At 41.6% G+C, this 26,873-nt stretch overlaps 1 protein-coding gene across 2 annotated transcripts; it reads left to right on the top strand.

Moving 5' to 3' along the window:
- The first annotated feature begins 359 nt into the window (after positions 1-359).
- cep78 (centrosomal protein 78) lies at positions 360-26,873 on the top strand. Of its 2 annotated transcripts, none has more exons than XM_024417141.2 (16): positions 360-446; positions 6,307-6,572; positions 6,670-6,839; positions 6,924-6,996; positions 7,088-7,191; positions 17,380-17,554; positions 17,703-17,816; positions 18,001-18,065; positions 19,835-19,940; positions 20,623-20,737; positions 20,910-20,952; positions 21,083-21,217; positions 21,430-21,507; positions 25,223-25,392; positions 25,640-25,775; positions 25,957-26,873. In XM_024417141.2, the coding sequence occupies exons 2-16, from the start codon at positions 6,314-6,316 to the stop codon at positions 26,524-26,526; spliced, it is 2,313 nt and encodes a 770-aa protein (XP_024272909.1). In that variant the 5' UTR covers positions 360-446; positions 6,307-6,313; the 3' UTR covers positions 26,527-26,873. The 2 variants fall into 2 exon arrangements, with proteins under 2 accessions (XP_024272909.1, XP_024272911.1); XM_024417143.2 differs by having other exon boundaries at positions 25,640-25,757; positions 25,957-26,872.

Genomic DNA, 26,873 nt, shown 5'->3' with positions numbered 1-26,873 from the left:
TATGGAAGATTTCTGGGATCTTTTATTTCAGCTCATGATACATGGGACCAACACTTTACATGTTCTGTTTATGTTTTTCAGGATAATAATCATTACTTTTAATGCTGTTAACAATAATGTCAATGTTATAATATAATTTGTGCTATAAAAGCGATTAACTGTATTCATTTTTTCCTATTGTTAAACAACATTCTAAGTCTGCTAACATTTCAACATAAAATGTTCCGAATTTCGACTTTTTCACGAATTTTCGATTTTTTACCATCTTCTTTGCGGGACTTTTATTTCGAAAGAAATCGCGGAGGTCACGGGTTTCTTCTTGCTATGTCTTGCTTATGTACCATAGCCGTTATTCTTGCTGGCGGAACAGAGGTGGGTTTGCACAGTTTTGACTGTTGGCGCGGTTAGGAAACCAAGGAAACAATAACTCCTAGAGCAACTGACAGGTGAGCGGTTGCATGTTGTGTATCTTGGTAGCTAGCTTTACAATCATAAGGCATTACAACATTTGAAAGTGAATGTATGTTTATTAATGATAGCTTGTGGTTTTTCTGGGGCCATAGCTGGCTAACTGTTCACTATGTAGTCTGCAGCTAACTAACGTTAGCTAGCATTAGCAAGCTGTCATGGCTAGCGACTAGTAGGAACGTTGGATGGCATCTCATCCATCTGAAGCTTATTCCCAAATGCTATCAGTGTTTTAACGTTAACGTAGTCAGCTACCACCAACTTTTGTACTCTACAATGTGTTGCTAGCCAAGGTTGATGTATTTACATTTTTTTTTTACTAACTAGCTAAATAGTTATTATTAGCCAGTTACCCCACTTGCAAGTGAATTAGCTATAGCTACATCAGCAACATTAAAAAAGTCACAATACAAGGCCCCAGGTAATTGTAGAAAGGTGCCAATAACCTGTATTCATGATATATGAAACATAATTGTCTACACATTAACAATGATTCATATTTGTTCATATTTAAGTGACATTTGCATTAAATTTGGGTTTTAAAACATTTTCAAAGGTCAAGTAAATTCCCCCAATGCGAATCACTGTATATGGAATACCTATTGGTTTATAGAGCAAAAACTATTTTGGTTGCTGATGTAAAAGTGTGGTGGAGAGTACTCAGTAGGGTCTGTAGAATCTATATATGGTGTAATTTCATGGGGTTCTGAATAATACAGATTGTTGCTGGACTTTTACTGTGGTCAAACAGCTTAAAATAGGGTGCCTGAACACTATTCTGTACAAATATAGCACTGTGAAGGAAAAACAATAGATTGTGTGTACATGAAATGACACCCTATATAGATGCTGGAAGAGATGGAGACTGCACACTGTAGAAAAAAAGGAATAAATCCAAAACTGAGGCTTGAATGCAAAATAAAGATGTTTACTAAAACATCATGGTTCCCAAAAAATCACAGTGCAAGAGTGCATAAATGAAAACAAAACACAAACGTTTCACCATCATCCGTGTAAATCGTTGGCGCACACACATGGCTTCTATTTCAAGAATAATTGCATATGTCACTTGATCAAGCAAGAAAACACATCTGAAAATCTATGAATTAGTACCTAGTACAATAGAATGCATGATCTAGATTAAATACAAAAGCAGACAGTGAAATATCATATAGTTTAACCATTTATAGATGCCCCATGAAATGACACCATATACAGATTCTACAGACCCTACTGATTACTTCCCACCCCACTTTTATATTGGCACAAATTATATATTTTTCTCTCTCTGAGAGATGCAATGCCTATACAGTGATTTACATTGTGGCCATTGCAATGGGTGTAGTAAAAGGCCAGCAACACTGTATTAATCAGAGCCCCATGAAAGGACACCATATATAGATTGTACAAACCCTACAAAGTACTCCCCATATACTTTAACATCGGCACAAATAATTGTTTTTTTTCTGTACAGTGCTATATTTGTACTGTATAGTGTCCAGGCCCCATTTTAAGCTGTTTGGCCACAGTAAAAGTCTAGCAACACTTTCTAACTCATCTGATTTGTTTTCTACGGACTCTAGTGAGTAGACTGGACCCTGGTTTTATGGATACACAATCGATTGTTTTTCCTTTACAGTGCAATTTGTTTGTGCAACACAACAAAAATACAGTGACTTTTCTTAAACATTGCATTTCAAAATTGTATCCTTGAACAATAGCACTGGTAAATAAACAATAATATACAATCTAAAAAATAAATAATTATTTTAACATTTTAATTGTATATTTTTTACCAGTAGGCTAATGTTCTTGACATTAATTTACTTAAAGGCACCAACCATTTCTTAATGTGCTCCACCTTATAATATTCTTTATCTTTATAAAGTTGTTAAATAAAGTAGCAATTCTCTTTTAGTTTTTAGTGCTACGAAAATGTCCTTACAAGCCAGAATTTTGAATAAAATTAAATATAAACTTACTCTTCCGGTTTTCTGTGTGGGTTGTCCTTCAACTAGAGGTCGACCGATTAATCGGAATGGCCGATTTAATTAGGGCCGATTTTCCAAGTTTTCATAACATAAAAAACAAATGTGGACACCGATTTGTCCGATTTTCACCTTTATTTAACTTGGCAAGTCAGTTAACCCCTCTGGGATCGTTTGGGAAGCTAGCGTCACACCTCGCCAACAGCCAGTGAAAGTGCAGGGTGCCAAATTCAAAACAACAGAAATCTCATAATTAAAATTCCTCAACCACACAAGTATTTTACACCATTTTAAAGATACACTTCTCGTTAATCCAACCACAGTGTCCGATTTCAAAAAGGCCTTTCGTCGAAAGCAGAGCATATCATTATGTTAGGTCAGCAACTAGTCACAGAAAGCATTCAGCCATTTTCCAACCAAAGAGAGGTGTCGCAAAAAGCAGAAATATAGATAAAATTAATCACTAACCTTTGACGATCTTCATCAGATGACACTCCCAGGACTCAATGTTACACAATACATGTATGTTTAGTTCGATCAAGTTCATATTTATATCCAAAAACCTCAGTTTACATTGGCGCCATGTTCAGAAATGCCTCCAAAACATCCCGAGAAATTGCAGAGAGCCACATTAAATACTCATCATAAACTTTGAAGAAAGATACATGTTTTACATAGAATTAAAGATAAACCTGTTCTTAATGCAACCGCTGTGTCAGATTTCAAAAAAGCTTTACGGCAAAAGCACAATATTCAATCATCTGAGAACAGCGTTCAGCCACAAAAGCAAGCCATACAGTTACCTGCCAAGTTATGGAGTCAACAAAAGTCATAAATAGCATTATAAATCTTCACTTACCTTTGCTGACCTTCGTCGGAATGCACTTCCACAATAAATGTTTGTTTTGTTCGATTACGGCCATATTTATGTCCAAATACCTCCGTTTTGTTTGCGCGTTTAATTCACTATTCCAAAGGCACAATGCGCGAGTGCAAAATCCAGACAAAAAGTCAAGAGTTCCATTACAGTTTAAACATCGTTTGACATGTTTCTATCTTATAAAAAACAATCAATCAATCATAATCACTAGTTAACTACACATGGTTGATGATATTAAAGGACTGTCATTGCTCCAACGTGTACCTAACCATAAACATCAATGCATTTCTTAAAATCAATACACAAGTATATATTTTTAAACCTGCATATTTAGTTAATATTGCCTGCTAACATAAATTTATTTTAACTGGGTCAATTGTTTCACTTCTCTTGCAACAGAGTCAGGGTATATGCAGCAGTTTGGGCCCATAATCGGTCGACCTCTACCTTCAACTGCTCAAAATTTTATACAAAATATCCATAGGAAAGTATTATTTACCCAATGTTTTTTCGAGAGCTGGTATATGGTTCAGTTGATTTTATATTGGATATTCGGGTCTTTCTCATCAATAGCTATTGAACCAAGCATTCCATGACAATGGTATATTCTCATAGTTTTTACCTACCTCATCCCCATACTGTTTTTATTTATTTACTTTTCTGCTCTTTTGCACACCAATATCTCTACCTGTACATGACCATCTGATCATTTATCACTCCAGTGTTAATCTGCAAAATTGTAATTATTCACCTACCTCCTCATGCCTTTTGCACACAATGTATATAGACTCCCCTTTTTTTCCTACTGTGTTATTGACTTGTTAATTGTTTACTCCATGTGTAACTCTGTGTTGTCTGTTCACACTGCTATGCTTTATCTTGGCCAGGTCGCAGTTGCAAATGAGAACTTGTTCTCAACTAGCCTACCTGGTTAAATAAAGGTGAAATAAAATTGGCTGTGCTGCACATGCATTGAATCTGCTCCTCAAGGAGAGCCAAGGAAATGGTTACGTATGTGAAGGGTCATCAAGTTATAGCAGCAATCTACCTCACCAAGCAAAGTGCGAAGAATAAGAGCACCACATTGAAGCTGCCCAGCAACACCCGTTGGGGTGGTGTTGTCATCATGTTTGACAGTCTCCTGGAGGGGAAGGGGTCTCCAAGAAATGGCCATATCACAGTCTGCCGATATGTACAGCCCCATCAAGAGGATACTCCTGGATGATGTATTTTGGGAGAGAGTGGTAAGCAGCCTGAAACTCCTGAAACCTATAGCAGTAGCCATTGCACGGATTGAGGGAGACAATGCCATCCTGTCTGATGTTCAGACTCTGCTTGCAGATGTAAGAGGAGAAATACGTACTGCCCTGCCCACTTCACTGTTGCTCCAAGCAGAGGAAACTGCAGTTCTGAAATACATCAAAAAGTGTGAATACTTCTGCCTGAAGCCCATACATGTTGGACCCCAAGTATGCTGGCAAGAGCATCCTGATCAACAAGGCCTATGGTGTCATCACTACCATGTCATGCCACCTTGGCCTGGATGAGGGAAAGGTTCTTTGCAGTCTGGCGAACTACACTTCCAAGCAAGGGCTTTGAGATGGAGATGCAATATGGCAGTCGTGCCAACATATCTCATCAGCCACCTGGTGGAAGGGACTTTGTGGATCTGAGGCTCTTTCCTGTTGCCTCAATCATCCTCCAAATCCCACCAACATCAGTTGCCTCAGAGTGCAACTGGTCCTTGTTTGGGAACACACACGCCAAAGCACACGTCAACAGGCTGACCAATACAAGGGTTGAAAAATTGGTGTCCATCCGGGCAAATTTGAGGCTTTTTGAGCCTGACAACGAGCCATCCTCAACAAGGTTGGAAAGTGACAGTGAAGATGAGGCCTCAGAGTCTGATGTTCAAGAGGTGGACATTGAGGAGGTCCAAGGAGAAGACATGGAAGCCTGAGAGGAAGACAACCAAAGCTTTAGTTTGTAGACTCATTTTACAGATGTATGTTGAAAATGTTTTTGGGAGATGTGATGGATCATTCAATATTCCTTTTTGTTGTTGAGTGAAATCATCCCATGTGAAGAGTCAACTCATTTAATTAAAGTTCAATTTGTAACTAAATTATGTTTAAAAAAAAAAAAATTATTGGAAGGATTTAATAATTTGCAATTATGTCTACTTATAATAAGGTAAAAGGTTTGTGTTTCGGTCTCCATATGATGTATGTGTGTATGTATATATGTATGTGTGTATGTATATATGTATGTGTGTATGTATATATGTATATATATATATGGTAAATATATCCAATGCAAAAAAATATACATTAAAATGGTATTAATTTTAATTTGCATATATTTCCTTCAATTCCCATATATATTCCTGTTAATTCCCACAGAAAGTTTCCACCTCTGAATAGTCCCCAAAATGTGCAACCCTAGTCATGATCAAGGGCTATGTCATGGTATGGTTGATTCAATGCTATTGAGGAGCAAACCGAATATCCAATATAAAACTAACTTTACCCCTGTGCTGAACTGAACCATATACCTACCAGCTCTCTAAAAAGTTGAGTAAACAATACTTTCCTGTGGATATTTTGTCTCAAATTTCAAGCAGCTGATGGACAAACCGCACAGACAACCGGTAGATTAAGTTTAAATATAATTTTACTCAACATTCGGGCTTATAAAGAACATCTTACAATATTTTTCAGGCATTAGTATAAGGCTATATATACCCATTTATTGTGTATTAAAGCCTGATTAATCAGACTAGGCATTAGCAAAAGTATTAGCTATGTTTGCCTAAAACTAAGGATTTATATAGCTACTTTCATTAAATAAAATGTATTAATATTATTTATATGATATTAAATAAACATTCAAGCCACAATTTGACGCAGACAAGTTCCTAAACCTCCATATTGCGTCCTTTAAGTTAACTCTGTTTTTTTCTGCCACTAGATTGGAAATGTTGGACACAGTCCAAATTCGGCGCAGAGGTGCCCAAGATTTCGAGGCATATTATGATTATGCATGCACTATGCAGGACTCAGTCCCATTGCCAGCAGTCAAGGCAAACCTGAGTCAAGGGATGCTTGACTTTAACGGGGATCGGCTCAAACTGACAGACTGGACACCCATACTCAACTCTCTGACCATCAATAAACAGCTACAACATGTTGCAGTCAGAAGCTGCTACCAAAGTGGTCTCGGCATCGGAGAGACAGGTAAACATCAAGTTGGCTAAACAACTTGAAGTAGGAGCCCCTTGCTTTATAACCTATCCTTATTCCTTGTACGGTCTCTTCTCATGACCTTTCTCAGAAAGGTACAGGGCTGGCAATAGGAAGAAGATTCCAGCCATTCGCTCCAAGGAGATGACGTTCAAACTGTGTAAAGCACTCAGGGAGTGTCTGACAGCTTCACCAAACCTCAAGACCCTCCAACTCCATGGTCTTCCATTTAGAGAGAGAGACCTTATCACTCTTACCAAGGTAGCAAGTTGCAGAGGCAGATTCACCTGAACCAACTTAAGGTTCTGCAAGGCACCCACTAATGCTATTTTGTTGTTATTCCAGGGTTTAGCCAAAAGTGTCTCTTTGGAAAATCTCTCTTTGGCTCATTGTCCTATAGCAGACGAGGGGTTAGAAGGTGAGTGAGACGTAGTGGGAAAATGTGTTCTTGTGTGCAAGTTATGACCACATTATCTTTTTTGTCTGATTTGGTGTTTTCTAATGTTCAGCTATCTGCCAGAGTGTGAAGTACTCTCCATCTATAAAGACAGTGGATTTCACAGGCTGCAATCTGACCTGGAGAGGAGCGGAGCATATGGCCAACATCATCAAGGTACTGGACCTCTGTTATGAGCTTGGTCTTACCAACCCTTCCTTTTCAAATATTTATATATACACTAGATGACTGATCGGAGGCGCTGTGTTGAAGCCACTGTGCCTCCATCTTGGCACTCCCCACTGTTTGTAAAAAATATTTTGGCTGTATACATTCGTTTTTCCACGTTTATTCTATTACAGACACCGTACTGCATACTTTTAAATTATATTATGAGATATAAATAAAAATATAAACGCAACATGTAAAGTGTTGGTCCCATGTTTCATGAGCTGAAATAAAAGATCCCAGAAATGTTCCATATGCACCAAAAGCTTATTTCTCTCAAATTTTGTGCACATTTGTTTACATCCCTACTGGTGTGTCTCCTTTGCCAAGATAATCCATCCACCTGACAGGTGTGGCATATCAAGAAGCTGATTAAACAACATGATCATTGCACAGGTGCACCTTGTGCTGGGGACAATAAGGCCACTTTAAAATGTGTCACACAACACAATGCCACAGATGTCTCAAGTTTTGAGGGGCCGTGCAATTGGCATGGTGACTGCAGGGATGTTGCCAGAGAATTGAATGTTCATTTCTCCTACCATAAGCTGCCTCCAATGTCATTTTAGAGAATTTAGCAGTACATCCAACCTGCCTCACAACCGCAGACCACATGTATGGCGTCATGTGGGCGAGTGGTTTGTTGATGTCAATGTTGTGAACAGAGTGCCCTGTGGTGGGGTTATGGTATGGGCATAAGCTATGGACAATGAACACAATTGCATTTTATCGATGGCAATTTGAATGCACAGCGATACGCTGACAAGATCCTGATGCCCTTTCTCTTTTCTTTTCTTTTTTAAGGTATCTGTTACCAACAGATGCATATCTGTATTCCCAGTCATGTGAAATCCATAGATTAGAGGCTCATTTATTTCAATTGACTGATTTCCTTATATGACCCTTAACTCAGTAAAATCTTAGAAATTGTTGTACTTTATTGTGCCAGTGACACATTTTTAGTTGTTTTGGCTCTACTCCAGCACTTTGGAATAATAAAATGACTGAGGTTAAATGGCAGACTGTCAGCTTTAATTTAAGGGTATTTACATACACATTGGGTGAGCTGTTTAGAAATTAGAGTACTTTATTTTTTACATAGTCCACCCATTTTAGGGGACCAAAAGTATTGGGGCAAATTCACTTGTGTATTAAAGTAGTCAAAGTTTATTTAGAATATGTCTCTAAACACTTCTACGTTAATGTGGATGCTACCATGATTACAGATAGTCCTGAATGAATCGTGAATAATGATGAGTGAGAAAGTTACAGACAAGTTTCACCCGCTGTGGATGTAAATACCCTCAAATTAAAGCTAACAGCCTGCACTTGAACCTCATTGGCATTGTATCATTTTAATTTCAAAGTGCTGGAGTACAGAGCCAAAACGACAACAAATGTCATTGTCCCAATACTTTTGTAGCTCACACGGAAAGTATTCAGACCACATGACTTTTTCAAAATGTTGTTACGTTACAGCCTTATTCTAAAATTGATTAAATAAATACAAATTCTCAGCAATCTACACACAATACCCCATAATCACGAGAAAAAAAACAGTTTTGATTGGAATCCACCTGTGGTAAATTCAATTGATTGGACATGATTTCGAAAGGCACACACCAGTTTTATATAAGGTCCCTCAGTTGACTGCATGTCAGAGCAAAAACCAAACCATGAGGTGAAAGGAATTGTTTGTAGAGCTCAGAGACAGGATTGTGTCGAGGCACAGATCTGGGGATGGGTACCAAAGCCTTTCTGCAGCATTGAAGGTCCCCATGAACACAGTGGTCCTCCATCATTCTTAAATGGAACAAGTTTGGAACCACCAAGACTCTTCCAGGGAGGTGAACAAGAACCCAATGGTCACTCTGACAGAGCTCTAGAGTTTCTCTGTGGAGATGGGAGAACCTTCCAGAAGGACAACCATCTCTGCAGCACTCCACTAATCAGGCTTTATGGTAGAGTGGCCATACGGAAGCCACTCCTCAGTAAAAGGCACATGACAGCCTGCTTGGAGTTTGCCAAAAGGCACCTAAAAATTCTCAGACCATGAGAAACAATATTCTCTGGTCTGATGAAATCAAGATTGAACTGCTTGACTTAATTGCCAAGTGTCACATTGGAGGAAACCTGGCACCATCCCTACAGTGAAGCATGGTGGTAGCAGCATCATGCTGTGGGTATGTTTTTCAGCAGCAGGGACTGGGAGACTAGTCAGGATCGAGGCAAAGATGAGCGGAGCAAAGTACAGAGAGATCCTTGATGAAAACCTGCTTCAGAGCGCTCAGGACCTCAGACTGGGGCGAAGGTTCACCTTCCAACAGGACAACGACCCTAAGCACACAGCCAAGATAATGCAGGAGTGGCTTCGGGACAAGTGTCTGAATGTCCTTGAGTGGCCCAGCCAGAGCCCGATCTAACATCTCTGGAGAGACCTGAAAATAGCTGTGCAGCAACGCAACGCACCCCATCCAACCTGACAGAGCTTGAGAGGATCTGCAGAGAAGAATGGTAGAAACTCCCCAAATACAGGTGTGCCAAGCTTGTAGCGTCATGCCCAAGAAGACAAAAGGCTGTAATCACTGCCAAAGGTGCTTCAACATAGTACTTAGTAAAGGGTCTGAATACTTATGTCAATGTGATATTTCAGTTTAAAAAATATATATAAATTAGAAAATAATTCTAAACCTGTTTTTGCATTGTCATTATGGAGTATTGTGTGTCGATTTGATGAGGGTAAAAAAAACTATTTAATGCATTTTAGAATAAGGTTGTAACCTAACAAAAAATGTGTGAAAAGGTCAAGGGATTTGAATACTTTCCAAAGGCACTGCTTATACAAATTATAGTGTGTGTGTGAACTCAGCAAAAAAAGAAACGTCCCTTTTTCAGGACCCTCCAAATAACTTCACAGATCTTAACACTGTTTCCCACGCTTTTTCAATGAACCATAAACAATTAATGAACATGCACCTGTGGAATGGTCATTAAGACACTAACAGCTTACAGACAGGCAATTAAGGTCACAGTTATGAAAACTTAGGACACTAAAGAGGCCTTTCTAGTGACTCTGAAAAACACCAAAAGATAGATGCCCAGGATCCCTGCTCATCTGCATGAACGTTCGTTAGGCATGCTGCAAGGAGGCATGAGGACTGCAGCTGTGGCCAGGGCAATAAATTGCCATGTCCGTACTGTGAGACGCCTAAGACGGCGCTACAGGGAGACAGGACGGACTGCTGATCGTCCTCGCAGTGGCAGACCACATGTAACAACACCTGCACAGGATCAGTACATCCGAACATCACACCTGCGGGACAGGTACAGGATGGCAACAACAACTGACCGAGTTACACCAGGAACGCACAATTCCTCCATCAGTGCTCCTACTGTCTGCAATAGGCTGAGAGAGGCTGGGCTTGTAGGCCTGTTGTAAGGCAGGTCCTCACCAGACATCACCGGCAACAACGTTGCCTAACGGCACAAACCCACCGTCACTGGACCAGACAGGACTGGCAAAAAGTGCTCTTCACTGACGTGTTGCGGTTTTGTCTCACCAGGGGTGATGGTCGGATTCGCGTTTATCGTCTAAGGAATGAGCATTACACCGAGACTTGTACTCTGGAGCGGGATCAATTTGGAGGTGGAGGGTCTGTCATGGTCTGGGGTGGTGTGTCACAGCATCGTGGGACTGAGCTTGTCATTGCAGGCAATCTCAACGCTGTGCGTTACAGGGAAGACAGAAATGTCTGGGAACTTGCAGGTGCCTTGGTGGAAGAGTGGGGTAACATCTCACACCAGATACTGACTGTTATTTTTTATTTTGACCCCCCTTTGTTCAAATATTTATACATGTTAAGTTTTCTGGGGAAAAAATGCAGTTGACAGTGAGGATGTTACTTTTTTTGCGAAGTTATAAACTACTGTTCAAAAGTTTGGGGTCACAAATGTCCTTTCCCATGAAAACATACATGAAATGAGTTGCAAAATTAATAGGTAATACAGGCAAGACGTTGACAAGGTTATAAATAATGATTTTTAATTTAAATAATAATTGTGTCCTTCAAACTTTGCTTTCGTCAAAGAATCGTCCATTTGCTGCAATTGCAGCCTTGCAGACCTTTGGCAATCTATTTGTCAATTTGTTGAGGTAATCTGAAGAAATTTCCCCCCATGCTTCCTGAAGCACTTCCCACAATTTGGATTGGCTTGATGGGCACTTCTTACTTACCATACGGTCAAGCTTCTTCCACAACAGCTCAATAAGGTTGAGATCAGGTAACTGTGCTGGCCACTTCATTATAGACAGAATACCAGCTGACTGCTTCTTCCCTAAGTAGTTATTGCATAGTTTGGAGCTGTGCTTTGGGTCATTGTCCTGTTGTAGGAGGAAATTGGCTCCAATTAAGCGGTGTCCACAGGGTATGGCATGGTGTTGCAAAATGGAGTGATGGGTCTTGAAGAAGGATGGCTATTTTACCCTGTACAAATTTCCAACTTTAGCACCCCCAGAACATCACATTGCCTCCATCATGCTTGACAGATGGCGTCAAGCACTCCTCCATCTTCATTTTTTCTGCGTTTCACGAATGTTCTTTGTGATCCGAACACCTCAAACTTAGATTTGTCTGTCCAGTGTCTGTGTTCTTTTGCCCATCTTAATCTTTTCTTTTTATTGGCCAGTCTGAGATATGGCTTTTTCTTTGCAACTTTGCCTAGAAGGTCAGCATCCCGGAGTTGCCTCTTCACTGTTGACGTTGAGAATGGTGTTTTGCGGGTACTATTTAATGAAGCTGCCAGTTGAGGATTTACGGGGCATCTCTTTCTCAAACTAGACACTAATGTACTTCTACTCTTGCTGAGTTATGCACCGTTGCCTCCCACTCCTCTGTCTATTCTGGTTAGGGCCAGTTTGCTCTGTTCTGTGAAGGGAGTAGTGGCAATTTCTTGCATGGAATGGCCTTCAAGTTTCAGAAGAAAGTGCTTTGTTTCTGGCCATTTTGAGCCTGTAATCGAACCCACAAATGCTGATGCTCCAGATACTCAACTAGTCTAAAGAAGGCCAGATTTAATGCTTCTTTAATGAGCACAACAGTTTTCAGCTGTGCTAACATAATTGCAAAAGGGTTTCTAATGATCAATTAGCCTTTTTGAAATGATACTTGGATTAGCTAACACAACGTGCCATTGGAACACAGGTGTGATGGTTGCTGATAATGGGCCTCTGTACGCCTATGTAGAAATTCCATTAAAAAATCTGCCGTTTCCAGCTACAATAGTTAATGTTGTAAATGACTATCTACACTGTATTTCTGATCAATTTGATATTTTAATGGACAAAAAATGTGCTTTTCTTTCAACAACAAGGACATTTCTAAGTGAACGGTAGTGTACGTACATTTTTCTTTATTTTTTATTATTTTCTACATGGTTGAATAAAAGTGAAGGCATCAAATCTATGAAATAACACATGGAATCTTGTAATAACCAAAAAGTGTTAAACAAATCTAAATATATTTTGTATTTGAAATTCTTCAAATAGCCACCCTTTGCCTTGATGACAGCTTTGCACACTCTTGGCATTCTCTCAACCAGCTTCACTTGGAATGCTTTTCCAACCGTCTTGAAGGGTTCCCACATATGCTGAGCACTTATTGTCTGCTGTTCCTTCACTCTGCGGTCCAACTCATCCCAAACCATCTCAATTGGGTTGAGGTCGGGTGATTGTGGAGACCAGGTCATCTGATGTAGTACTCCATCATCCTTCTTCTTGGTCAAATAGCCCTTACACAGCCTGGAGGAGTGTTTTGGGTCATTATCCTGTTGAAAAACAAATGATAGTCCCACTAAGTGCAAACCAGATGGGATGGCGTATCGCTGCAGAATGCTGTGGTAGCCATGCTGGTTAAGTGTGCCTTGAATTCTAAATAAATCAGAGTCACCAGCAAAGCACCATCACATCTCCTCCATGCTTCACGGTGGGAACCAGACTTGCAAAGATCATCCGTTCACCTACTCTGCATCTCACAAAGACATGGTGGTTGGAACCAAAAATCTCAAATTTGGACTCATCAGACCAAAGAACAAATTTCCACCGGTCCAATGTTCATTGCTCTTGTTTCTTGGCCCAAGCAAGTCTCTTCTTATTGGTCTCCTTTTATTAATGGTTTCTTTGCAGCAGTTCAACAATGAAGGCCTGATTCACACAGTCTCCTCTGAACAGTTGATTTTGAGATGTGTCTGTTCCTTGAACTCTGAAGCATTTATTTGGGCTGAAATTTTCTGAGGCTGGTAACTCTAATGAACTCATCCTCTGCAGCAGAGAACTCTGGGTCTTCCTTTCCTGTGGCGGTCCTCATGAGTCAGTTTCACCATAGTGCTTGATGGTTTTTCAAATCAAACTTTATTTTTCACATGCGCCGAATAGAATCGGTGTATTCCTTACCGTGAAATGCTTACTTATAAGCACTTAACCAACAGTGCCGTTCAAGAAAGAGGTATGAAAATATTTTCCTAATAATCTAAAATAACACAATAAAATAACGAGTCAATTTGCGGTGGTACAGGTTAGTCGAGGTAATTTGTACATGTAGGTAGGGGTGAAGTGACTATGCATAGATAATAAACAGCGAGTAGCAGCAGTGTAAAAAAAACAAATGTAGGGGGGTGATAATGTAAATAGTCCGGGTGGCCATTTGATTAATTGTTCAACAGTCTTATGGCTTGGGGATAGAAACTGTTAAGGAGCCTTTTGGTCCGAGACTTGGTGCTCCGGTAGTGCTTGCCGTGCGGTAGCAGAGCGAACAGTCTATAACTTGGCTGACTGGAGTCTGGCAATTTTTGGGGCTTTCCTTTGACCATGCCTAGTATATAGGTCTTGGATGGCAGGAAGCTTGGCCCCAGTGATGTACTGGGCCGTACGCACTACCCTCTATCGCGCCTTACGGTCAGATGCCGAGCAGTTGCCATACCAGGCGGTGATGCAACCGGTCAGGATGCTCTCAATGGTGCTGCTATAAAACCTTTTGAGGATCTGAGGACCCATTTCAGTCTCCTGTCGTGCCCTCTTCACAACTATCTTGGTGTGTTTGGACCATGATAGTTTGTTGGTGATGTGGACATCAAGGACCTTGGAACTCTCTACCCGCCTCACTACAGCCCCATCTATGTTAATGGGGGCCTGTTCGGCCCGCCTTTTCTTGTAGTCCTTGATCCGCTCCTTTTGTTTTGCTCACATTGAGGGAGAGGTTGTTGTCCTGGCACTACACTGGCAGGTCTCTTACCTCCTCCCTATAGGCTCTCTCATCGTTGTCTGTGATCAGACCTACCACTGTTGTGTCATCAGCAAACAGGGAGTACAGTAGGGGGAGTCCAGTAGGGAACTAAGCACGCATCCCTGAGGGGCCCCAGTGTTGAGGATCAGCGTGGAAGACATGTTGTTGCCTACCTTTACTAACTGGGGGCGGCCCATCAGGAAGTCCATGATCCAGTTGCAGAGGGAGGTGTTTAGTCCTAGTGTCCTTAGCTTAGTGATGAGCTTCGTGGGCACTATGGTGTTGAATGCTGAGCTGTCGTCGAACAGAATTCTCACATAGGTGAGTCTTTGGTCCAGGTGGGAAAGGGCAGTGTAGAGTGCAGTAGAGATTACATCATCTGTGGATCTGTTTGGCGGTATATGAATTGGAGTGGGTCTAGGGTATTTGGGAGGATGCTGTTGATGTGAGCCATGACCAGCCTTTCAAAGTACTTCATGGCTACCGAAGCGAGTGCTACGGGGCGGTACCTTCGCTCCCTTGGGCACAGGGACTATGGTGGTCTGCTTGATACATGTAGGTATTACAGACTCCATCAGGGAGAGGTTGAAAATGTCAGTGAATACACTTTCCAGTTGGTCAGCGCATGCTTTGAGTCCCAGTCCTGGTAATCAGTCTGGCCCCGCTGATTTGTGTATGTTGACATGTTTAAAGGTCTTGCTCACATCTGCTACCGAGAGCGTTATCACACAGTCGTCTGTAACAGCTGATGCTCTCATGCATGCTTCATTTTTGCTTGCCTCGAAGCGAGCATAAAATGCATTTAGCTTGTCTGGTAGGCTTGCGTCACTGGGACGCTCGCAGCTTTGTTTCCCTTTGTAATCCATAATAGTTTTCAAGCCCTGCCACATCCGCCGAGCGTCAGAGCTGGTGTAGTAGGATTTGATCTTAATCCTGTATTGATGCTTTGCCTGTTTGATCGTCTGAGGGCGTATCGGGATTTCTTATAAGCGTCGGGATTAGTGTCCCTCTTCTTGAAAGCTCTTGCCTTTTAGCTCGATGCGAATGTTGCCTGTAATCCATGGCTTCTGGTTGGGATATGTACGTACGGTCACTGTGGGGATGACTTTGTCTATGCACTAATTGATGAAGCCAGTGACTGATGTGGTATACTCCTCAATGCCATTTAGATGAATCCCGGAACATATTCCAGTCTGTGCTAGCAAAACAGTCCTGTAGCGTAGCATCCTCATCATCTGACCACTTCCGTATTGAGCGAGTTACTAGTATTTCCTGCTTTAGTTTTTGCTTGTAAGAAGGAATCAGGAGGATAGAATTATGGTCAGATTTGCCAAATGAAGGGCGAGGGAGAGCTTTGTATGAGTCTCTGTGTGTGGAGTAAAGGTGGTCTATTGTTTTTTTTCCTCTTGTTTCCAATTATTGCACGTTGGCCAATAGAACGGATGGCAGTGGGGGTTTACTCACTCGCCTATGAATTCTCAGAAGGCAGCCTGACCGCCGCCCCCTTTTTCTCCGTCTTTCCTTCACGCAAATGACGGGGATTTTGGCCTGTTCCAGAGAAAGCAGTATTTCCTTCACGTCGGACTTGTTAAAGAAAAAATCTTTGTTGAGGTGAGTAATCGATGTTCTGATGTCCAGAAGTTATTTTCGGTCATAAGAGACGGTAGCTGCAACATTATGTACAAAAAAAGTTACAAACAATGCGAAAAAGCCACCAAAATAGCACAGTTGGTTAGGAGCACGTAAAAGGGCAGCCATCTCCGGCACCATTATTCTTTTTCGACTGCATTTGAAGAAACATTCAAAGTTCTTGAAATGTTCCGCATTGACTGATGTCTCAAAGTAATGATGGACTGTCATTTTTCTTTGCTTATTTGAGCTGTTCCTGCCTTAATCTATTTGCTAAAAGACCATCTTCTGTATGCCATCTCTACCTTGTCACAACACAACTGATGGCCTCAAATGCATTAAGAAGGAAAGCAATTCCACAAATGTACTTTTAACAAGGCACACCTGCTAATTTTAATGCATTCCAGGTGACTACCACATGAAGCTGGTTGAGAGAATGCCTAGAATGTGCAAAGCTGTCATCAAGGCAAAGGGTGACTTTGCTTACTACATGATTCCATATGTGTTATTTCATAGTTTTGATGTCTTCAATATTATTCTATAATGTAGTAAATAGTAAAAATAAAGAAAAACCCTTGAATGAGTAGGCGTGTCCAAACTTTGGAATGGTACTGTACATACACACATTTTCCTTAAAGTATAATTTTTTTGAGAACTAATGTTCCTGTCCCCACTATAACAAAAGTATTACATGTAATTTTTTTATTTGAATACTTTTAATTGAAATACTGTAGAATTCCATTAATTCCTATGGAGGACCGCTCCTACTGGGGAGCACCAATATGGCCAACCGGTGGCTTCAAAGCCGCACAATGGCTAGCAATCCAAGGTTTATATACTCTGAGTATACAAAACATTAAGAACACTTGCTTTTCCCATGACCGACCAGGTAAATCCAGGTGAAAGCTAGGATCACTTATTGATGTCACTTGTTAAATCCACTTCAGTCAGTGTAGATGACTGTGAAGAGATCTGTTAAAGTAGTTTTTTTTAAGCCTTGACACACAATTGATAAATGGAATGAGTATGTGTGCCATCTGTGACTGTCATTACAGTGAGCTCTGTAGTCCCTCTAGTGGGGATGGTCAGTATGACATACTCAGAGAAGATCTGTATTGAAGTCATTACACATTCACATTCAACAATTGGGCAGAATCGTGCATCCTTGTTGTGTGGTGTTTGGGGTTGTGTGTCTGACCTCCAGTTGACTGACCTCTCCCCTGCATTGCAGCATCAGGCAATGCGGAGGCACAGTGCAGCCTGGGCCGAATCTCTGAGGTATAGGAGGCCTGAATTCGAGGGCATGGGAGGCCTCCGCCGGGTCACTCTCAACTGCAACACCCTGGTGGGAGACAGAGGGGCGGCCGCCCTCGCACAGGAACTGGCTGAGGACCTCTGGGTCAAAGGTCAGAGGACATGTTCAGTCTCATTGACGGACTTTCAAGTCACGTTTCCTTGGGCTCGAATCCAGGGTTGTGTATATTAAGGAACACTATATCAAAACTTCTTTGTTAATAGTGCTATTGACTGTAGTTTTTTGCATTGTTTTCCTAGCCTTGGATCTGCAGAAGTGTGGTTTGTCCAACGATGGGACACGGTCTCTGCTGGAGGCTCTAAAGTCCAACTCTACTCTCTGTGTCCTGGATATCAGGAGGAACCCCTTGGTGGGTAAGTTCCAACTGACACTGCTCTGATTGGATGGGATTGTTTTACTCATGGCACCTGTCAAAAGGGTATATTTTGGAAGTAGACATCTCAGAATGATCATATCGACTCGTTTTGCAGTTTTTTCCTTTGAGAGTTTGTTATAGGCCTAACACGAGTGGTTCTTACTCCTCTCCTCCTCGCACAGACAACGACCTGATGAAGTCCGTGATCGAAAGAGTTCTCATGAACACTAATGGTCAATCCTCTCAGGTAGGGATACATTTTCTCCTGGCCTATCTGGCTATTAAAGTAAACATACATACATACTGTATTATACAGTGCCTTGCGAAAGTATTCGGCCCCCTTGAACTTTGCGACCTTTTGCCACATTTCAGGCTTCAAACATAAAGATATAAAACTGTATTTTTTTGTGAAGAATCAACAACAAGTGGGACACAATCATGAAGTGGAACGACATTTATTGGATGTTTCAAACTTTTTTAACAAATCAAAAACTGAAAAATTGGGCGTGCAAAATTATTCAGCCCCTTTACTTTCAGTGCAGCAAACTCTCTCCAGAAGTTCAGTGAGGATCTCTGAATGATCCAATGTTGACCTAAATGACTAATGATGATAAATACAATCCACCTGTGTGTAATCAAGTCTCCGTATAAATGCACCTGCACTGTGATAGTCTCAGAGGTCCGTTAAAAGCGCAGAGAGCATCATGAAGAACAAGGAACACACCAGGCAGGTCCGAGATACTGTTGTGAAGAAGTTTAAAGCCGGATTTGGATACAAAAAGATTTCCCAAGCTTTAAACATCCCAAGGAGCACTGTGCAAGCGATAATATTGAAATGGAAGGAGTATCAGACCACTGCAAATCTACCAAGACCTGGCCGTCCCTCTAAACTTTCAGCTCATACAAGGAGAAGACTGATCAGAGATGCAGCCAAGAGGCCCATGATCACTCTGGATGAACTGCAGAGATCTACAGCTGAGGTGGGAGACTCTGTCCATAGGACAACAATCAGTCGTATATTGCACAAATCTGGCCTTTATGGAAGAGTGGCAAGAAGAAAGCCATTTCTTAAAGATATCCATAAAAAGTGTTGTTTAAAGTTTGCCACAAGCCACCTGGGAGAGACACCAAACATGTGGAAGAAGGTGCTCTGGTCAGATGAAACCAAAATTGAACTTTTTGGCAACAATGCAAAACGTTATGTTTGGCGTAAAAGCAACACAGCTAATCAACCTGAACACACCATCCCCACTGTCAAACATGGTGGTGGCAGCATCATGGTTTGGGCCTGCTTTTCTTCAGCAGGGACAGGGAAGATGGTTAAAATTGATGGGAAGATGGATGGAGCCAAATACAGGACCATTCTGGAAGAAAACCTGATGGAGTCTGCAAAAGACCTGAGACTGGGACGGAGATTTGTCTTCCAACAAGACAATGATCCAAAACATAAAGCAAAATCTACAATGGAATGGTTCAAAAATAAACATATCCAGGTGTTAGAATGGCCAAGTCAAAGTCCAGACCTGAATCCAATCGAGAATCTGTGGAAAGAACTGAAAACTGCTGTTCACAAATGCTCTCCATCCAACCTCACTGAGCTCGAGCTGTTTTGCAAGGAGGAATGGGAAAAATTTCAGTCTCTCGATGTGCAAAACTGATAGACATATCCCAAGCGACTTACAGCTGTAATCGCAGCAAAAGGTGGCACTACAAAGTATTAACTTAAGGGGGCTGAATAATTTTGCACGCCCAATTTTTCAGTTTTTGATTTGTTAAAAAAGTTTGAAATATCCAATAAATGTCGTTCCACTTCATGATTGTGTCCCACTTGTTGTTGATTCTTCACAAAAAAATACAGTTTTATATCTTTATGTTTGAAGCCTGAAATGTGGCAAAAGGTCGCAAAGTTCAAGGGGGCCGAATACTTTCGCAAGGCACTGTACATGTGTGAAGATGTGTATTGGGGTTGATGATGGTGGTTTCTCAGTAGTATGTGCTCCGTGTTTTATGTTGTAGTACTCATGGATCAAGCCCCCAGCCCTCAAAGACTCACAGAAACCTCCAATCCTTAAGAGAAGAATACTGGGAAATACAGCTAGAGGAAAAGCAACATTTAGGATAGGTACTTTTGATCATCTACTCTCAAGGGAGTAGATATTTGTTTCCAAGGCATTCTCTCTTTGACCTTTGCCCCCCAGTGATGCAGAGATGTGTTCATTATAGGCTCCAAACGGAAAACAATGGACTGAAATATAGAGGGCCCACCTAGACTTGTCCAATAGGAAACATTTATTCTGTTTCCGGTTGCATTCCATAATGAACACAATCCAGGTCACTGTTAACTCTCCCTTAACCATCAGCCTCTCAATACTAAGCCTCCAAACACACAGTCACCCTGTGGTACTATACACTATAACAGTGGATATGTTTTAAATGGGTAAATGTAACTAGAGCCACCACATCCTTTCTGGAGCTAGGAAGTAGCATTACGGTTGCCCGGTATCTAAAAGTCTAATAGCGGTAGTTAACCAACAGTAAATACATGTAACTAACTCTGGAATTAAACAATTCACTTATTTATAGTTAGTTCGCTACAGCATCCTCTCTCTTTGCTTGCTACCAGTGTACGTAATGCTTTGTTTGACGTGTGTGACGTATCGACTTTCATATCGTGTTGAGATGAAACTTCCCTATGTAGTTACCATACGAATGAACCCTGTGATGTTCTATTAATAATCACATTATTTTCAACTGCCGACCTCATATCATTTCCTGCTGGTGTTGACCATATGGTTCTGCCCCAGGTCCTCGCAGGTTGTCGTTGGCCGGCAGGCGGAGTCCAGTTGTTGCCCAGCAGCCACACCCCTGCTCCAGCAGGTGTATCCCATGGCGCACTGCAGAACGTGCTGGACGACAGAGGTAAGGGCAGTCGTCGAGGAGAATGACTACAGGAATCTTCCTCCTACAAGATGAAATGCCTTTATTTATCTTAATTTCAATAATAAAGACTAAAATCAACTTCCATTGTCCTCCATGAGTGGTTGAATATCCTCTTCTTTTCATGTCCTTTCATGTCCTCCTACCTTGACAGAGGACTTCCTCCAGGTAATACAGTGGCAGAGCAGAGCTTTGAGGTAAGCAATCCATTTATCTAACACACTGTTAGACTAATTCTGACACTTTCTGGCCACATGTAATCCCTATGTGCCTGACCTGTGTTGTGGTCATATGTTCTGTTGATGTCTAATATATGGTCTTCTTCAGGGGGCTGCCACTGTCAAGGTGACAATGGAGACTGAGTCAGAGGAGGAGGGAGAGGAGGAAGCGGTTGAGACAAAAAGTCTGTCACCACTTAGTCTTCATGAGAGGATCACTGTCAGACAGTACAGACGTGTACAGGTAAAGTCCATATGGTAGCAGACAGTGCACATACTGTACTTAGTGGGGCATTTTGAAAAGGGATTACTTCAAACTGAGGTGCATCCTGATTGACAAGCCCCACAAACACCAGGCATGTTTGCTCTCCCACTGACTGACGGGCAGGCAGACATACCGACACGGGTGTTTTGATTTGACAGTGATGGAGTGCAGTTCTCCTGTTTTTCCTACAGGTGGAGCTGGAGGAGTGTCGGCTCAGACTAGCAGAGGAAAGGAGGGCCAGAGTGAAGGCAGACACTCGTCTCATGGAGGTACGGACTGTCATCCCAACCTTTTGTACTAGTAAGACTAAAATGCAGAGTATACAATATTCTACCATTTTTGTGAGAAGATGGTATGACTTGCATACATGTACAGTACCAGTCAAAGGTTTGGACACTACTCATTCAAGGATTTTTCTTTATTTGTACTATTTTATACATTGTAGAATAATAGTGAAGACATCCAATCTATGAAATAACATATGGAATCATGTAGTAAATACAAAATTGTTAAACCATTCAAAATGGATTTTATATTTGAGATTCTTCAAAGTAGCCACCCTTTGCCTTGATGACAGCTTTGCACACTCTTGGCATTCTCTCAACCAGCTTTATGAGGTAGTCACCTGGAATGCATTTCAATTAACAGGTGTGCCTTGTTAAAAGTAAATTTGTTGAATTTCTTTCCTTAATGCGTTTGAGCCAATCAGTTGTGTTGTGACAAGGTAGGGGTGGTTTACAGAAGATAGCCCTATTTGGTAAAAGACTAAGTCTTTATTTTTCACATTTTATTTAACCAGGTAGGCTAGTTGAGAACAAGTTCTCATTTGCAACTGCGAAGATAAAGCAAAGCAGTTCGACACATACAACAACACAGAGTTACACATGGAATAAACAAACATACAATCAATAATACAGTAGAAAAATCTATATACAACATGTGCAAATGAGGTAGGATAAGAGAGGTATAAGGCAATAAATAGGCCATGGTGGCGAAGTAATTACAGTATAGCAATTAAACACTGGAATGGTAGAATGTGCAGAAGATGAATGTGCAAGTAGAAATACTGGGGTGCAAAGGAGCAAGACGAATAAATAAATACAGTATGGAGGATGAGGTAGATTGGATGGGCTATTTACAGATGAGCTATGTACAGGCGCAGTGATCTGTGAGCTGCTCTGACAGCTGGTGCTTAAAGTTAGTGAGGGAGGTAAGAGTCTCCAGCTTTCGTGATTTATGGCAAGAGCAGCTCAAATAAGACAAGAGGAACTACAGTCCATCATTACTTTCAGACATGAAGGTCAGTCATTGCGGAACATTTCAAGAACTGAACGTTTCTTCAAGTGCAGTTGCAAAAACCAAGCGCTATGTTGAAACTGGCTCTAATGAGGACCGCCACAGGAAAGGAAGACCCAGAGTTACCTCTGCTGCAAAGGATAAGTTCATTAGTTACCAGCTTCAGAAATTGCAACCCAAATAAGTAACCGATCCATCTCAACATCGACTGTTCAGAGGAGACTGCATTAATCAGACCTTCAAGGTCGAATTGCTATAAAGAAACCACTACTAAAGGACACCAATATGAAGAAGAGACTTGCTTGGGCCAAGAAACACGAGCAATGGACATTAGACCGGTGGAAATCTGTCCTTTTGGTCTGAGTCCAAATTTGATATTTTTGGTTCCAACCGCCGTTTCTTTGAGATGCAGAGTAGGTGAACGGGATGACCTTCGCATGTCTGGTTCCCACAGTGAAGCATGGAGGAGAAGGTGTGATTGTGTAGGGGTGCTTTGCTGGTGACACTGTCAGGGATTTCTTTAGATTTCAAGGCATACTTAACCGAAATGGCTACCACAGCATTTTTCAGCGATACGCCATCCCATCTGGTTAGCGATTCGTGGACTATCATCTGTTTTTCAACAGGACAATGACCCAAATCACACCTCCATGCTGTGTAAGGGCTATTTGACCAAGAAGGAGGGTGATGGAGTGCTGCATCAGATGACCTAGCCTACACTATCACCCAACCTCAACCCAATTGAGATGGTTTTGGATGAGTTGGACTGCAGAGTGAAGGAAAAGCAGCCAACAAGTGATCAGCATACACTAACGTTCAAAAGTTTGGGGGCACTTAGAAATGTTCTTGTTTTAAAAGAAAAGCAATTTTTTTGTCCAGTAAAATAACATCAAATTGATCCAAAATACAGTGTAGACATTGTTAATGTTGTAAATGACCCTTGTTGCTGGAAACAGCAGATTTATTTTATTTGATGGAATATCTACAAAGGCGTACAGAGGCCCATTATCAGCAACCATCACTCCTGTGTTCCAATGGCACGTTGTGTTAGTTAATCCAAGTTTATAATTTTAAAAGGCTATTAGAAAACCCTTTTGCAATTATGTTAGCACAGCTGAAAACTGTTGTCTGATTAAAGAAGCAATAAAACTGGCCTTCTTTAGACTAGTTGAGAATCTGGAGCATCTGCATTTGTGGGTTCGTTTACAGGCTCAAAATGGCCAGAAACAAACAACTTTTTTCTGAAACTCGTCAGTCTATTCATGTTCTGAGAAACGAAGGCTATTCCATGCGAGAAATTGCCAAGAAACTGAAGATCTCATACAACGCTGTGTACTACTCCCTTCACAAAAAAGTACAAACTGGCTATTATCAGAATAGAAAGAGGAGTGGGAGGCCCCGGTGCACAACTGAGCAAGAGAACAAGTACATTAGAGTGTCTAGTTTGAGAAACGGACGCCTCACAATTCCTCAACTGGCAGCTTCATTAAATAGTACCTGCAAAACACCAGTCTCAACGTCAACAGTGAAGAGGCGACTCCGGGATGCTGACCTTCTAGGCAGAGTTGCAAAAGAAAATCCATATCTCAGACTGGCCAATAAAAAGAAAAGATTAAGATGGGCAAAAGAACACAGACACTGGACAGACACATCTAAGTTTGAGGTGTTCGGATTACGAAGAACATTCGTGAGACGCAGAAAAAATGAAAAGATGGAGTGCTTGACGCCATGTCAAGCATGGTGGAGGCAATGTGATGGTCTGGGGGTGCTTTGCTGGTGGTAAAGTGGGAGGTTTGTACAGGGTAAAATATCCTTCCTTCTACAAGATCATTACTCCATTTTGCAACACCATGCCATACCCTGTGGACGGCGCTTAATTGGAGCCAATTTCCTCCTACAACAGTACAATGACCCAAAGCATAGCTCCAAACTAGGCAGTAACTATTTAGGGAAGAAGCAGTCAGCTGGTATTCTGTCTATAATGGAGTGGCCAGCACAGTTATCTGATCTCAACCCTATTGAGCTGTTGTGGGAGCAGCTTGGCCGTGTGGCACGTAAGAGGTGCCCATCAAGCCAATCCAACTGGTGGGAAGTGCTTCAGGAAGCATGGGGTGAATTCTTTTCAGATTACCTCTACAAATTGACAACTAGAATGCCAAAGGTCTGCAAGGCTGCAATTGCAGCAAATGGAGAATTCTTTGACGAAAGCAAAGTTTGAAGGACACAATTATTATTTCAATTAAAAAGCATTATTTATAACCTTGTCAATGGCTTGACTATATTTCCTATTAATTTTGCAACTCATTTCATGTATGTTTTCATGGAAAACAAAGGACATTCCTAAGCGACCCCAAACTTTTGAACAGTAGTGTATTTGGGAACTCCTTCAAGACTGTTGGAATAGCATTCCTCATGAAGCTGGTTGAGAGAATGCCAAGAGTGTGCAAAGCTGTCCTCAAGGCAAAGGGTGGTTACTTTGCCTTGGTTACTACATGATTGCATATGTGTTATTTCATAGTTGTGATGTCTTCACTATTATTTTACAATGTAGAAATATCAAAAATAAAGAAACCCTTGAATGAGTAGGTGTGTCCCAACTTTTGACTGGTACTGTATGTAACCTATGCCCCTTTTTTATTCTTATCGTGTGTGTATTTTAATTGTCGATCTACTGCTCTGTCTGTTCAGTATGAGTTGGAGAATGCTCGGCTGCGCAATATCAACTTCTCCCTGTCGGAGGCACTGCATGCTCCTGCTACTGGCCCCTCCAGTATTCTGGAGGACGATGCGGTTCTGGACAGCATCGAGAGCTCCTTCGGCAAGTTCCACGCCTTCCTGGACCTGCTCAAGGATGCTGGGTAAGCCTTGTGACTGGCAAAATATATATTGGTGGGTTCACAAAGTTCCTCGGTAAAGAAAGAAATGGACAGTTTTTCTTTGAATGTGTGGAGTTTCACCTCAATGGGACAAATATTGAGACTTACTTCTAGGCTGGGGGGGTTTAGATGTGAGGGGACGTTACTTGTTGTGTAATGATTATCCTGCTTCTCCAGTGCTTATCTTGTGTATTCTAACACATACCCTTTGCTCTGCTATGTCTCTCAGACTGGGCCAGTTGGCCTCCATGGCAGGGATTGACCAGTCCGATTTTGGCCCACCCCAGCTGTCCTCCAGTGTTGGACAGCCTCTTGTTGGGGCAGGGGACCAAGACACGGGAGATAAGGTTGATGCGGCACCTTCTGTAAATAGTCTCAGTGCGGTATGGGTGGTGTACAGTATGTATGTACTAAGATTGTCGTCAGGGATGGTGTTTCTTTGGTAGATATTCAAGTGTTAAGCAGTGTAGATTCTGAGTGTTGGTGGTGAATATCTGTCAGTAGCTTGGGTCCTATTCAATCTCATTCTCTGGGTTGTCTTTCCAGGGAGGCGACGGCCCCAATGCTCCGTCAGAGGGCCAGCCCAATGGATTCATCCCCGGAGCTCCAGCCACCCTCAGAGGGTTAGGGTTAGAGGGTGAACCACAGGAAGTGCCCCCCGTCCCTGCTAGTGAGTTAGCCAGTGTGGCGAAATCTGGTGGAGAGAATCAGCAGAAGGATCCCTCGCCCTCACAACTGGAGGGGCGACAGGTGTCAGGGACTGAGAACAGTATCCATAGCAATGGCTCCCATGGAAATGACTCGTATGCCAAAGGCTCCCATGGAAATGACTCGTATGCCAAAGGCTCCCTTAGCAATGACTCTCAGGGTAGCGGTTCCTATGGCAAAGGTTCCCGTGGTCTAAATTTCTCTCACCAAAGTAACGGCAAAGGCTCACATGGTTACAGTTTTAATTACAGCAACTGCTCCTACAGCTCCATCCACAGCAACAGCTTCCATAGTAACAGCTCTGTAAGGTCCAGTCTGAGTGACATGAGTGAGCGTTTGGAATCTGTTGGGTCATTGGGGTCAAAGGCTTTTGGAGAAGGCAGGGTAGGGTCAGGAGCTCAGAGGTGAAACTCTATTCAGAGTTTGAGATGTTGGAACAGATCTGCTCTCTAGGGAGCATGGGTGGTGAGTCTGATGATGGGTTCTGAACCCACAACTCTGCCCCTTGAGTGTTTTTTAAAAATATGTTCATGTTATATCTGTGTTTACCTTGTGCCATTGGTGCCATATTGGAGTACTATTAAAAGGTTATTGTGCTAATGATGCCTAATCTTAAATGTGATTTTAGCCTTTTGTTAGATTAATACTTTTTGGGCTTTTTAGTTTTTTTTTTTTTAAACTGACATTTTTATACTGTTTGTAAATATATGTATATATTTTCTACAATAAACTTTGTTTAAAAAAGTTTATATACA

The sequence above is a fragment of the Oncorhynchus tshawytscha genome, linkage group LG04 (assembly GCF_018296145.1).
Source record: "Oncorhynchus tshawytscha isolate Ot180627B linkage group LG04, Otsh_v2.0, whole genome shotgun sequence".
Lineage (NCBI taxonomy): Eukaryota > Metazoa > Chordata > Actinopteri > Salmoniformes > Salmonidae > Oncorhynchus > Oncorhynchus tshawytscha.
This window is presented reverse-complemented; position numbering and strand designations above follow the sequence as displayed.